Source organism: Poecilia latipinna, unplaced genomic scaffold, assembly GCF_001443285.1.
Source record: "Poecilia latipinna isolate Pla-1442-1.1 unplaced genomic scaffold, P_latipinna-1.0 Scaffold1191, whole genome shotgun sequence".
Taxonomy (NCBI): domain Eukaryota; kingdom Metazoa; phylum Chordata; class Actinopteri; order Cyprinodontiformes; family Poeciliidae; genus Poecilia; species Poecilia latipinna.
The window spans coordinates 132,412-145,097 of NW_015113807.1; the positions used below are offsets into that span (position 1 = coordinate 132,412).

The window sequence follows — 12,686 nt, forward strand, 5'->3', positions numbered from 1 at the left end:
TGAAAGTGTCATGACAGTCTTATTCAACCCCCTTCAAATAAAGTGTTACCAAAAAGACAACAAAGGACTGGGTTAAAAAAACATAAAGATAAATTAAGCTTTTAATAAATGTGCACAAGTCATTTCAGCTACACTAGAATGATTGACCTTTTTCTTAAACAGCAAAACATAACATGTTCATAAAAACAGTCAGTTCAATTGATAATCAAAGGCACATAGAAGCATAGTGTTTCTTGTCAAACACAAATGATGCTACTGTAGTTCATAGATTGGCTCTGGATTCTTTGATATGTGTGATTAGCCTGACTGCCATGTCTGTCTCAGCACAAGGCGGCTTCAGAGCCACAAGATCCTGAGACTCATCAAACCGCTTCCCAAACAAGCTGAAACCAGAGCGCATGCAGCTGTCGCCTCATGAAGGATCTGATAGAGGTTCCTGGGTAATAAACCGACAGTGTGTTGTTTTTGCCAAGACATGGGCTTTTCTTCTGTGTAAAAAAGCTGAGATAAGCTTTTAAAATTATATCCAATGCAAACAGTTTTAGTATTTCTTCAGTGGATGTTCTAAACCAGAATACTGACTTTACTACAGTGCCTGTAACACAAGGACTTATAAGATAAGAAAACAATTTGTCAACAATACAGTAATGGTCTTGTTGCTTACTCACACAACTTAGCAGGTTTACGTTAGTATCACACTTACCTATATCCCACAGTGGAGGTGAGTCATGCTGATCTTGATTCGGTTTGTGGAGCAGTAATGGATACCTTGCTGCCTGCGCCCATACAAGACCTGTTTCATTATGCCAGCTTTGACAGAGATTAATTATAGAAACACTTAATGTCACTGTAGAAGAAAATCCTTCAAGGCACTTTTCCACTGTAACAAAGAAGCCTAACCCTGAACTGTCTATCCTTCAGCGTCCCACCACCCTCCATTCCCTTCACACTTCAGGCTCTCTTAAGTTTTCAAAGTGATTGCCTGTGCTTTCAATACTTCACTTCCTCACACCTTTCCTGCACCGTCTTCATGCTGCTTGAATGATTGACTGGAGAAATTGCACTAGAGTTGACAGTAGTCCTTCTAACCATTTCGTGGCCTAGTTTCACCCACTTTTCACTAAAAAGCAATGAAGACATGAATGATCCATGAGCATTTATAACAGCAGCTCGAAGATTATTTCTTCTAACATTTATTTGCATTTTTAGTCCAGACAAACGGATCATTGAAACTATTTGTTGAACTTTTGATTGTAGGAGGCTGACTTTTCCAAACACATCTTACTATGAACTTGAAAATATATGAAAAGGAGTTCAGTTCTATTATGATTTCAGGTGTGGTCAGCACAGAGGAACATCTTTTACTGAATGAAAGAAATCTTTCACTGCCTTCTCAACAGAGGGCAGTGATATTATATATATATATATATATATATATATATATATATATATATATATATATATATATATATATGTATGTATGTATTAACCACTAGCCCAGAGTAAACCCGACATAGGAGAGAAACTCCACAAAGCGCTTGGTGTATTATTTCCACCTTGTGGTAGTTTTAAAGTCAATTTCAAAGGTACAGTTGTATCTCATAACCAGAGTCCCAATGACGTTGAATAAACTTTTCTATTCCCTCTTTTATTCCTACCTGATGTTCTGCCTTAACTGTTGATTGCTATAAACTTTACAGTAATCTGCATTTTGTGCAGGAGTCATTTGTTTGCATTTGCAGCTCTGAGTGGAATTTAGAATCACTAAATAAGAAAATATTAACTGTCACAACATTTCCTGACTCCTGGTAACAGATCAAAATAACTAATGGAGTAAAGTTTTTGTCATGGTGTTATTTTATATTCGGATCAAAGATATGAAGATCAATCAATCAATCAAGTTTTATTTGTATAGCACATTTCAGCAGCAAGGCATTTCAAAGTGCTTTACATCATAACAAACAAATCTCATATATTTGTATGTTTGCTATGTTTTAATACACCTGTTATTGTGGAGAAACAGAAAATTTTCAAGGCCCTCCTCATATTCTTAGCATCCAGAATAGACCATCTTTGATCCATCTAATGAGCCCCGTCTGGCATAGTGTGTAGCTCAGCAGTGAGTAAACCCCATGTTTATTTGTAATTCAAACCCGACCAGTTTCTCTGCCATGACTTCTTCTGACTTTCTTCAACTGCATTTTTTATTTCTTCCGATTTAGTGTCTCACAAATCTCCTGTCTCTTTTCTTCCATCCTTGTGTACTGTCAGTTAATGTCTTTCAAGCAGCTCTTTACCTCATCCTTTACAGGATTGCTTCCTCAGTCATTTTTCAAGTAACTTTACAAACTTGCCATTTCTTTCGTTTGCCATGGTCCATTATGATCCACCCTGTAGGCTAAAATGTATGTCTCTACGCAGGCTACAGAGTATTACATGTTATTACAAAGGTCATATGTCCTTGATGCTTCATTAAAATGTAAGTGCTTTGCCTATTAGAACAAATTCAGCCTAGGGAATGTGAGGATTTAGATCACACTTGTTTTTGATCACCAAATGTACAGATAAAGCAGAACAAACTCAGAGAAACCTCTGAACCATCATTTTGAAGAATGATGAATGATGTAAGCCTGGGAGTTCTTGGAGAAGCAGTGGAGTAAAAAGTGAAATAGAGATGCCTTTCCGTGAGGCAAAGTAATATATTTAACTTTTTAAGCTGCGGTGAAATCCAGGTTGGTGATTTAGTTGCTGGCCTGTTTCCTTGCAGCCATGTGTATCTGTCTGGGGTCAAAGATTCTTGCAAAGTGCAAAGTTTCTTGGAAAGTTCTTGTTGCACATTCAGCCCTGGGACTCTCCTCGTGCTCAGCTTGGTGTGTGCTTTTGCAACTTAACAGTGTATGTAAATGAGCCACTCATTGTGTTCTGATACATTTTGAATTGAAACTGACAAAGCAGAATGCTGCGTTAAACGCTCTGGCCAGGTGTCACATCTCCTGGCTGCAGACTGCAGAAACACATCATCAAATGATGAACACATCACATCCAAAATATTTCTTCAAAAGAAAAATTACTTGAACATGATAAAATATTAAGTTTGAGATATTCAGAGTCCTTAAATCATCTGTTCTTAAGATTTAGATTTGATTTGATTTTTCTCCACATCTGTGTGTGTTTTTGTTGATTGCTCTCACCTGTTTCCAGTTGCTCCCTGTAGTGTTTAAATGTGTGTATTTCTGTTAACTTGTTGTCCGATCGTTTGTTGTTCTCAGGTTGCCTTCGTCCCTGATTCTTGTGTTCCCTCAGATGTGACTAATATTCAGTTTATTAAATTATTAACTCTTTTCAAATCCGTCTACTGATGTTACACTTCAGTCCTACACCATCACAATACATTACACTGAATAGTTTTGTAAGGCACTGTAAAAAACATATGTTGTAAGATCAATGCAACAGTAGCAATATGAAAACAATAGAAGAAAATCAATGTAAATACAATAGCTAGGTATATGTGACATCTTAATCATCTCTGTTTTTCAAATTCTTTGCCGTCTTGTCAGATCGCAGCATCCTGAACATTTCTGGAATCCATACACTTTTGGATACCATTTTCACACTTTTTACCCACTCGACAGAAATGTTCTTTGATCACTAGTGGTTTTTCCAGCTGTAGAAAGAGAAACTGCACCACCTAACAATTTCTGAAGGGAAGTGATACAAGAGAACAGGAAGCTTTTCACAACAGTTTGCTGGTCTGTCAGTCAGGTTTGTTGGCCACCTGTCGTCACATTGGAAGCCAATGAAACACATTGTTTGTGGCTGTAACATGACTAAAAGTGAAAAAGTTCAACAGAAATGAATACTTTAAGAAAAGTGGACTATGGTGACTATGGTATGGTGCATTTTGTGATGCTAACAGTGTTGCCTGACTGAAAAATTACATCTCCTCTAGAAAGCCACATTTAAGAGTGTGAAATTGATGATTTCTAATTCTCAATGCTAATTGTATAAATGCTTATTTGCCCCCTTGTTTCTAGTATCAACTGTTGAAGACCAGTAAATGTGAGTGTACTTAACCTCTTCCCTTTTCTTTTTTCAACAGGACCAGTATCCAGCCAGAGGGGAAATCGTGCTCTCATCCAGTGACCTCCAGCTGGTGCTACAAGTACAACTTAATCAGTAAGAATTTCTTCTGCTACATCCTAGATTGCTGTACCCTCAGTAGTACCCTCCTCTGCCCTCCACATGAGGAGTGTGAACATAATTAAGAGATTAAACATATAAGCAAAAGAAGTGGAAACACCAATCATGTCCCCTCGTCTATCCTTCTGCTTAGTTTTTGCGTCGTCTCTGCAATACTCCGTATAATTCTCAGCAAAGCTCCCTGAATCCCTGATGCTCTGTTGATAACTTCTCTGAAAGTGTCACCATGGTTTCCACCAACATCATTTGAAGATTTTCATATTTCCCTAAAGGTAGATAAAAATCACATTAATCCTGAGTCACAGCTTATGGATTTACTTATTTCTTTGTAATAGAAGAAGGAAGCATGTAAGCAGCCCTGCTCTGGCACAACGTGAAGCAAGGCTAATCAGGATGAACGGGCTGGTCCCATGGTGATCATGCAGAACAAGGCTCAAGGCCAGCTGAGGTTATGATGTTTCTGTGATAACAGCAAGGGGAGTTCGGTCTGCTGTGTGCTCATCAGAATCAAATGTGTAGAGACTCCCTCAGTGGGCCTCTTTAAGCCTGGAGGCAGAGAGAACCTGAGTACACACTTTATTTCTTCATCAAACCCACAATATCACATAAAACATGGAAAGCACATGTGCAGATTTTAGTTAGGAAGTGTGGATCTAATTGTAGTTTGACTTTAAAGTATGAAAGTCACCAGCTGAATTTACAATGGCAACAGTACACAGAGTAAATGAGATGAATCAAAATTTCAGTGGCTCTGCAGTTTATTTTTGTTTAGATTTCAGCTTCAGATAATCCCAAAAACAATGTACGGTAGCTGACTACAACAACTTCTGGCTATTATACTTCAGCAATTATATCTGCTAGTTGACACAAAAATAATGTGACTTGAGAGTGTGAGCATAGCTGAAAGCTAAGAATCTGTGTTTTTGATGAAGGTAGTGAGCATGCTCAATAAACTACACATTTTTTACCTTGTATAAAAAGTTTTTTTTACAGACCTAATGTTATTTCATGTTTAAGTTATTATAATCAAAAAGTCTTTTCCACCGTGTTAGTTCCAGTGGTTGTTCAGAGGGTGTGTTCCTTTGAGTTCCCTGGCAGCTATACCAAATAAGAAGCAGGTGTCTCTTAACACCAACTTTATTTTAGGTTGAAAAACCCAGGGGATGTTTCTTTTTAACCCAGTTTAAAAAGAAACAACTGTCTGCAAAAATGTTGTGTTGAAAAGCATGAGTTTCACACCAGACTTTAGTCCACTTTAATCAAAGTCTGGTTTGTTTGGCTGGACAGTCCGGTTTGTTTGGGGAAGATGTAAATGCGTATTCAAACTTGGGCGCAGACCAAAAAAGTGAACAAACTGTAACTGAAGTCTGACTCCACTCGATTTCTGATTACATTTTGTGAAGAAGGTAGTTGAAACTACTGTCTTCTTCAGATATTTTCATGTTGTTTCCTCTAGTGGATTTTAGTGTAGCACCACCACAGATGATGGGGGGGAGAGGTCTTCCAAAGGGTTTTGTTGGTTTGACACAATGTAGTGTTAAGGAGAACTGCAGCAGATGAAAATGGAACAAATGTTGCGATTTTGTCCCAAATCAAACAGAGCCTACCGGGTTAGCAGGTGGGAAAACATCCTAAGAGCTTCAAATCGATAAAAGGGCACAAGCCCATGTTGGCTTGCTTTAGGGTGAGGGATCAAAGTTCCTACCTTCCACTGGATGCTGGAAAAAAGAATCAACTGATGGTGAATACAGCTGATGGGGTCTGTAGGTAGATAGCTATCTAGTGATACAGCTAGCATGTGTTATTGTTTGGTTGGTTTTTTTCCTGTCCTTTGCGTCATAGGTAAAGTGCCTCTAAACAATGTTGTGTTTCCCTTGTCAGCTAAAGAGTGTCACTGGGGTTTCTTTCTGGATGTGCTCACCATGTTTGCAGTGTTTAAAACTCCCAATAGCAGCTCATTGAGAAGGAGAGGGACAGTGTGTGTTACTGCTGCACTTCTACTAGAATTTAGTAACTAGAAGAAATGTAATAATTAGGGCAAATGTGCCACTGGGACTGGAGGAAAATACCAGTTAACATCAATTTTGATGCACAAGTATCTTTGAATAATTAATTTTGCTAGTATCAATTACAGGGAGGTGATGATATTGATTATTTTTGACAACCCTACTTCTTATTGCCCTATGCTGTATTCATACAAACATGTTTATCATTGACATTAATACACAATAAGTGGAATAATTGTGTAAATTTAAAGGCATAAACGTAAATAATTTCTTGCTTTGTAAGTGCTATACATACACAGAGGTACAACCATTACGTTTTTTTCAAGTTTCTTCTTTTAATGTCCAGTTTTAGTATTTTCCATGTTTTCCATGTCTTCACAACTGCATATACTTAATTTAATGCTTAAAGGAAAGGAAAAACAAAATATATACATTTATGCTTTTATTTTTTAAGTATGTCAGTTTTGATCCTCTATTAGTATTCAACATTGCAAATAAATTTTTTGCACTAATTTAAAAAAACTGGCCTTAACCAAATTTTGCTAAATTTTCTACGGGACTTTAATAATACTTAGCTTATTATAAGAAGATACAAACTATATAGGTTTAAGATTTTTTAATTAAACAGATCAGGCTTTGCAGATTGGATGTTTTAGGTTAGAATAATGCAAAAGTAGAAAATCACAGAAGCTGCATCAGAGAAGAGCATTTTATTCTAACAGAACCCTGTGGTTTTAAAAAGAAATCTGTTCTACTTTCCAACCACTCTGGGATCCTGTAAGCTCAGTAATTCTGTGTATAATGATACCTACATGTGTCTGTTGTTTCTAATGGAAACAGTTTTGCTGTAATATAGCTGGGCAGGTTGTTGAAGCACATTTGGAATTCTAAGTGCTTGACATTGACGGAGATGAGTGAGTTTGAGATGTTTCAGAGAGTGCTACATTTAGGAATAATTCCATATTTCAGACTTAATAGATGCACAGGGCTTCAGTTGCTTGGAAACAGTTTGATGACTTGGTAAGAGGAGACCAATGGAAAAACTGATATAGACTGGCTGACTGGAAACACCAGAAAGCCTAGAAGCGCTGGTGGTATAAATGAAACACTGAATGATACAGAGAGGAGATGGAAATGAAAACAGACATGACTGCTGATGGTACTCAATCTGGACAAAGGTTTCGTGGGCAGGACAGCAATTGTAGAAGGTATTAATTTTAAACCACCTGAGTCTTGGTAAAGTTCAGGAGTTTGGTTTGGATCAGTGAATCTAGGTCAGAGAAAGAGGCATGTTTTCTGGGGAAGTGAGCAATCAGAAGGAGGAGTCAGTGGAAATGTTACTGGAAACAATTATTATTTTAATCTGTGGGGTCTCTGCCACTGGGAAAATACCAGGAATCAGCACTATGTTCCAGAACCAAAGGGAAGGACATTGTTACACAAAAGCTTCTAACAGAGAAAAATGCTTAAAAGCAAATGTTATCCAGTTATTAACAGAAAACATCGCATAAACAAAAACAAAACAAAACAAACAAACAAACAAAAAAAAAACAGGCTGGTTATCAAAGAAGAAACCTGCTATTAAAAAGACAAAACATGATGAAATCTTATAGACAGAGAAAATAAGTTGAATTTATGATCATATTATCGTTACATTGAAAATTAATCAAAACATGTTTCAGTTGCTTCATTTGAGGCCAAAATATATTTGGGTTATAAATCCCCTCTAGCCTGGGAATATCTCAGGATCCCCCTGAATGAACTGGAGTGTCTTAGATCTGTTACCACAGCAACGTGAGCTCTCAGGTGAGTACTAAAAGGACATAAAGTTTGTTACATATTAAAATCTTTTTATCTGTCAAAGTGAAAACAGAACTTAAACAATTATTACTACTATTAAAGCTATTTGTTCTGCTATCCTATGTTCATATTTACTTTATTGGTCCTGATTTTGTAACATAACATTTCTTACCATCTGTTATAGTTTTTGATATTTGTCTGACCCACATGAAGAGATACTCTCAGGAGACCAAAAACTTTTAAAGATTTGCAAAATTTATGAAAAGTGCAGTGATGAAGGCGTCAGGAGATGTGAGGTCCGAGTAAACCAGGATGATGGAGGCAGGTTAGCTGAGGTTAGTAATGTGAGCAGAGTTGAACCAAATGCTGCAAATGATGCTTACTTGTGTGTTTTCAAACTCTCCAGAGAGGAAATGTCTGCCAGGGAGAAGTGAGTGTGTTCAGAGGAAGACCTGGCTGACTCAGAGCACTGATGAGCTTTTTTTTTAGAGGATTTGTTTGATTTGATGACCGGGAACACAGAGGAGAGTGGAACAGGTTTGAACACATCACCAATGGAGCCGGCTGAGGGAGAAGGCTGAGGCTGCCAACAGAGTCTGATTGATTCAGGAAGTTGTTGAAGGTTTGTTGGTGGCTGACTGAACTGATGAACAATCTGGAATGGAATCCAGGTATTTGTCTGGGAAACCTTGACACAAGAACCTGTGGGCCAGAATCTATTATTTACCCTATTTGTAAGAAAAGAATTATCTGGTAACACTTTATTTGAAGGGGGTTGAATAAGACTGACATGACACTGTCATAAACACCTGTCATGAACATAAATAAGCCTTCATGAATAGTTATGACTGTTGTCATAAAGCGTCATTCGGTAAATTATGACACTTTTAATACAAAGTTGACATTATTCAAAATGTCTTTGTTATGACAACTTGACATTAACTAGGAAATCATTACTGTTTAAACTTTACCTTTAATAACATAAAGTTACCTAAGTTTTAAAGTGCAATCAGTAATACTTTTATAACAAATTTATATCAGTAATGATTGTGTTTTCAATACAGTGTTTAAACCACTGTAGTGAGATGATGTAAACAGCTAAATCTGCCAAAAATCTAGGTTTGCATTGTGAGTTAAAGACAAGTTGTAGATTTTCATATTAAAAGGGTGATGAAGGTAGGGCCTTCAAATTCCTAATACCCACAGACACATTTACAATCCAACTAGTCAACACCAGATACAATAAAACAACACCAGGTATAATTTTCACAATATTTGATATTTGACACCAGACATGATCGAGTGGTGGTCAGAGCTGATCGCTCCCTTTCCATTCCATCAACAAGTTCTTTTCAGTGGCAGTGGATTCTCAGGCTGTGAGTTGCCTCTGTCCTGTTGCATTTCTGGCAAGACAATCATTGTAAATAGCATTCCCAGCAATAGAATTTGCAATGTTCCTCAGAGTGTGTAAGCCAGTGGTACCTCTCTTATAGTTACTGGTCTGGAAGTGGCCGACCAACTTAAAAATGGATTTCTAATCAATCTGAATTTGAAGCTGATAGCTAAAAATTAACCTGTTCTACTGCTGTACAGCTTAAGTGAGGGGACTGCAGATGTGAATTACCGTAGTTTATGAGGTAACACTTTATTTGACAGGGTGTGCATAAGACTGACATGACACTGTCATAAATGCCATAACATAGCTGTCATGAACATGAAGAAGTATTTACGAATGTTTGACTGTTGTCATGAAGTATCATTCAGTAAATAATGATACTTTTAATGCAAAGTTCCTTTAAAAATGACTCAAACTCAATGAAAAGTGCCAATTTTGCATTAAAGTGTCATCATTTACCAAATAAAGCAACCTTGGCTCTTTTAATGGAACTTTTTGCAGAACTTTGCATTAAAAGTGTCATTATTTACCAAATTACACTTCATGGCAACAGTCATAAACATTCATAAAGACTCTTTCGTGTTCATAACAGGTGTTATGTCATATTTATGACGGTGTCATGACAGTCTTATGGACATCCCTTCAAATAAAGTGTTACCGCTTATGATATAATCTGGTAAAAACATGACATTAATCTTTAAACTGTACACTTTAAAGTTTATTATTATTATTAACCTACCTCGGCCTGCTCTACTGATTCTGATGGCCAGATTAGATTGTCCCTGGCAGCATATAGATACTGAAATCTGATTGGACGAAACGTCAATAATCCACACAGACGAGGGGAAACAGCACAGCCAAGAGTAACTTAAAAAGAGAAGAAGTTATTTGGAATTAGGTATTAGGTAAATTTGTCACATTTAATTGGACAAACATTTTACTTTAGGTTTTAGCTTTATGGACCAGATCATGTCACTGGCTTATGGCATAACCTGGTCCAGAGATTCCATTTAAAATCCCAACCTACCAATTTATTTTGATTCTTGCTTTCACCAATATTCCTGCATGTCCTGCGCTTCATCAAAAGTTATGAAGAATGGTACAACAATAATGATGATTTTCATGCATCATTATTGCATGAAATAATGCAATAATGATGCATTGTTGCATCATCATTGATGCAATAAATAATGAATAAAAAAGAAGAGAGGCAACAGATGGAGGATTTAAATTAAATGTGATATATACCCCACAGCATATATCATAAACATTATGATATATGTTTATGATATATATATGTTTATATATATATATGATATATATATATGTTTATGATATATATATATATATATATGTTTATGATATATATCATATGCTGTAGGGCATATATCATATGCCCTACAGCATATGATATATGCTGTAGGGCTACATTCTCCCATCAATCATTTAATTTAGCGGAAAGTAACGGTCTGAACTAGGCTAATCTCTACAGAAAAGCCTTAGATAGATTAAATGAAACCAGCCATTTGGGAGAAAAAACTGTAACACAAAACAAAAACAGTCATTTATTCAGTAATTGAACTGGCACAGAGTCAGCTCGTCTCTCTCAGAGGATAACATTACAGGAGGTGTGTATGTGTGCATGTGTTTACTCAGTTGCTAAAAAAGTCAAACAAATGTGTACATTACTAGAGATGAGCCAGTGAGCAGAATAATCATCACACAATAAATATTAATAACATCAAAACTGTTTGCCTGTATTATTCAATTAGTTTACTGCAGACTGTGGAGCTCTGTCTCATAGCTTTGGTATTTCACACACCAACACAGCTCAGGCTGTTGCTACGGCACTTAGGGACAACATTTCATTTTAATTGCAAATTTTCCATTGAATGTTCCAAGATTAATTGTAAGCTGTTTTTATGTAAATGAAAGTCTTGATTGTGGTGCCACTGCAGGATGTTATGTGATGAAATAGTTGATACCTGCTTTATCCTGCTTGTAGTGAAGAGGATGGCGACTGAAAACCCGTCCGGCTGAGCTGAATGCGGTGCAGCCGTTAAGGAAGGCTTCAGACTTGGCAAGGATTTAATTAGGATACAAATCCTAAGAGAATCCGATTTTACAAAGATAAATTCACACTCAGCTAAATTTGAATGTTTATGACTGTTGTCACTCCTGGTCATTGCACCTATCATCGATTTCTCCACAACAACTTGGTAATTTCCATGTCTCCATATGAATTGTATTTGAGATCAGCAGCTGGCTTTGTTTTGTTTGTTTTGTTCTTTAATATGTTGGGATTTCAGTTTTAATATCTGACGGCTTCAGGGCCTGGTCCAGCTACTGTGATGCTTTGTGGTGAACTCAGTTTGGCTACAATTTGCCATAGTTGTACATAATTACTTGTATTTTTGTGCTAAAAGTTACAAAAAATCAGATTTGTACAAGCAGGCAAGATAATTTGGAGATAATAGCATGTGATGCTAATGGGTAGGTGATTTATTTATTTTTTCTTTCTTATCGACTGCATGCCAATACTATAGCACGTTAGCAGACAGACTCCTGTTTAATCAGAGTGTTGTGACTATTTTAAATTGTTCAAAGCAGTGTCATGTTGCATGATGTTGGTTTGGAATTTTCCTAATAAAACTTTTTATTTGCCAGCAAATTTTGCTGGATGACCTGGAATGACAGAGAAATGGCAACAATTCTCTGTTTACAGGAAACCCGCTAATTGTCAAACAATGCTGTGTTGTTGTTTCTTACCATTGTCTCGACTCATTTCAGCTGCTCTGATTTAACTTGCTTGTGGTTCACTGGGCCACATGTAATTCTTGTAATTTTCTACTGAAGCTAAAATATGACTAATATAAAACTGACCATGGATGACAGCACAAAGAGCAACCCTGAGCTGCCACCACACCTTTGTTTTCAGCTGCAGCCATTAACGCTGACCCTGGAACAGTCTCAAGGAGTTTGTCTGCACATCATAGAGCTGACAGACCATGAACAGGCCAAGGGGCCAATTAGAAGTGGTGTGGTGAACACTGAGGGTTCTGGTTTCCCCAGTCGGAGACTGTGTCCTGTGGAGTGTGCTTACTGGACCACAGAATCTGTCTGGGTCACCTTCTACATTTAGGACTTTTTTGAGTTATCTTAAACATCACCAAGTTCAGTTTGTTACAACAGCACAAGTGTCACAAATTGTCATAAATTAACACATAGACATACTGTAACATAGCGAAGAAATTATATATGTTTAATTTTATATATATATATAT

The 12,686-nt window shown here is 36.9% G+C and overlaps 1 protein-coding gene across 1 annotated transcript in view; it reads left to right on the forward strand.

Moving 5' to 3' along the window:
• Positions 1-12,686, forward strand: part of LOC106960524 (disintegrin and metalloproteinase domain-containing protein 33-like) — a 145,026-nt gene that overhangs the window by 79,981 nt on the left and 52,359 nt on the right. The window contains exon 3 of the mRNA XM_015053664.1: positions 4,100-4,176. Within this exon, the coding sequence (XP_014909150.1) occupies positions 4,100-4,176 (77 nt within the window). The remainder of the gene's footprint in view (positions 1-4,099; positions 4,177-12,686) is intronic.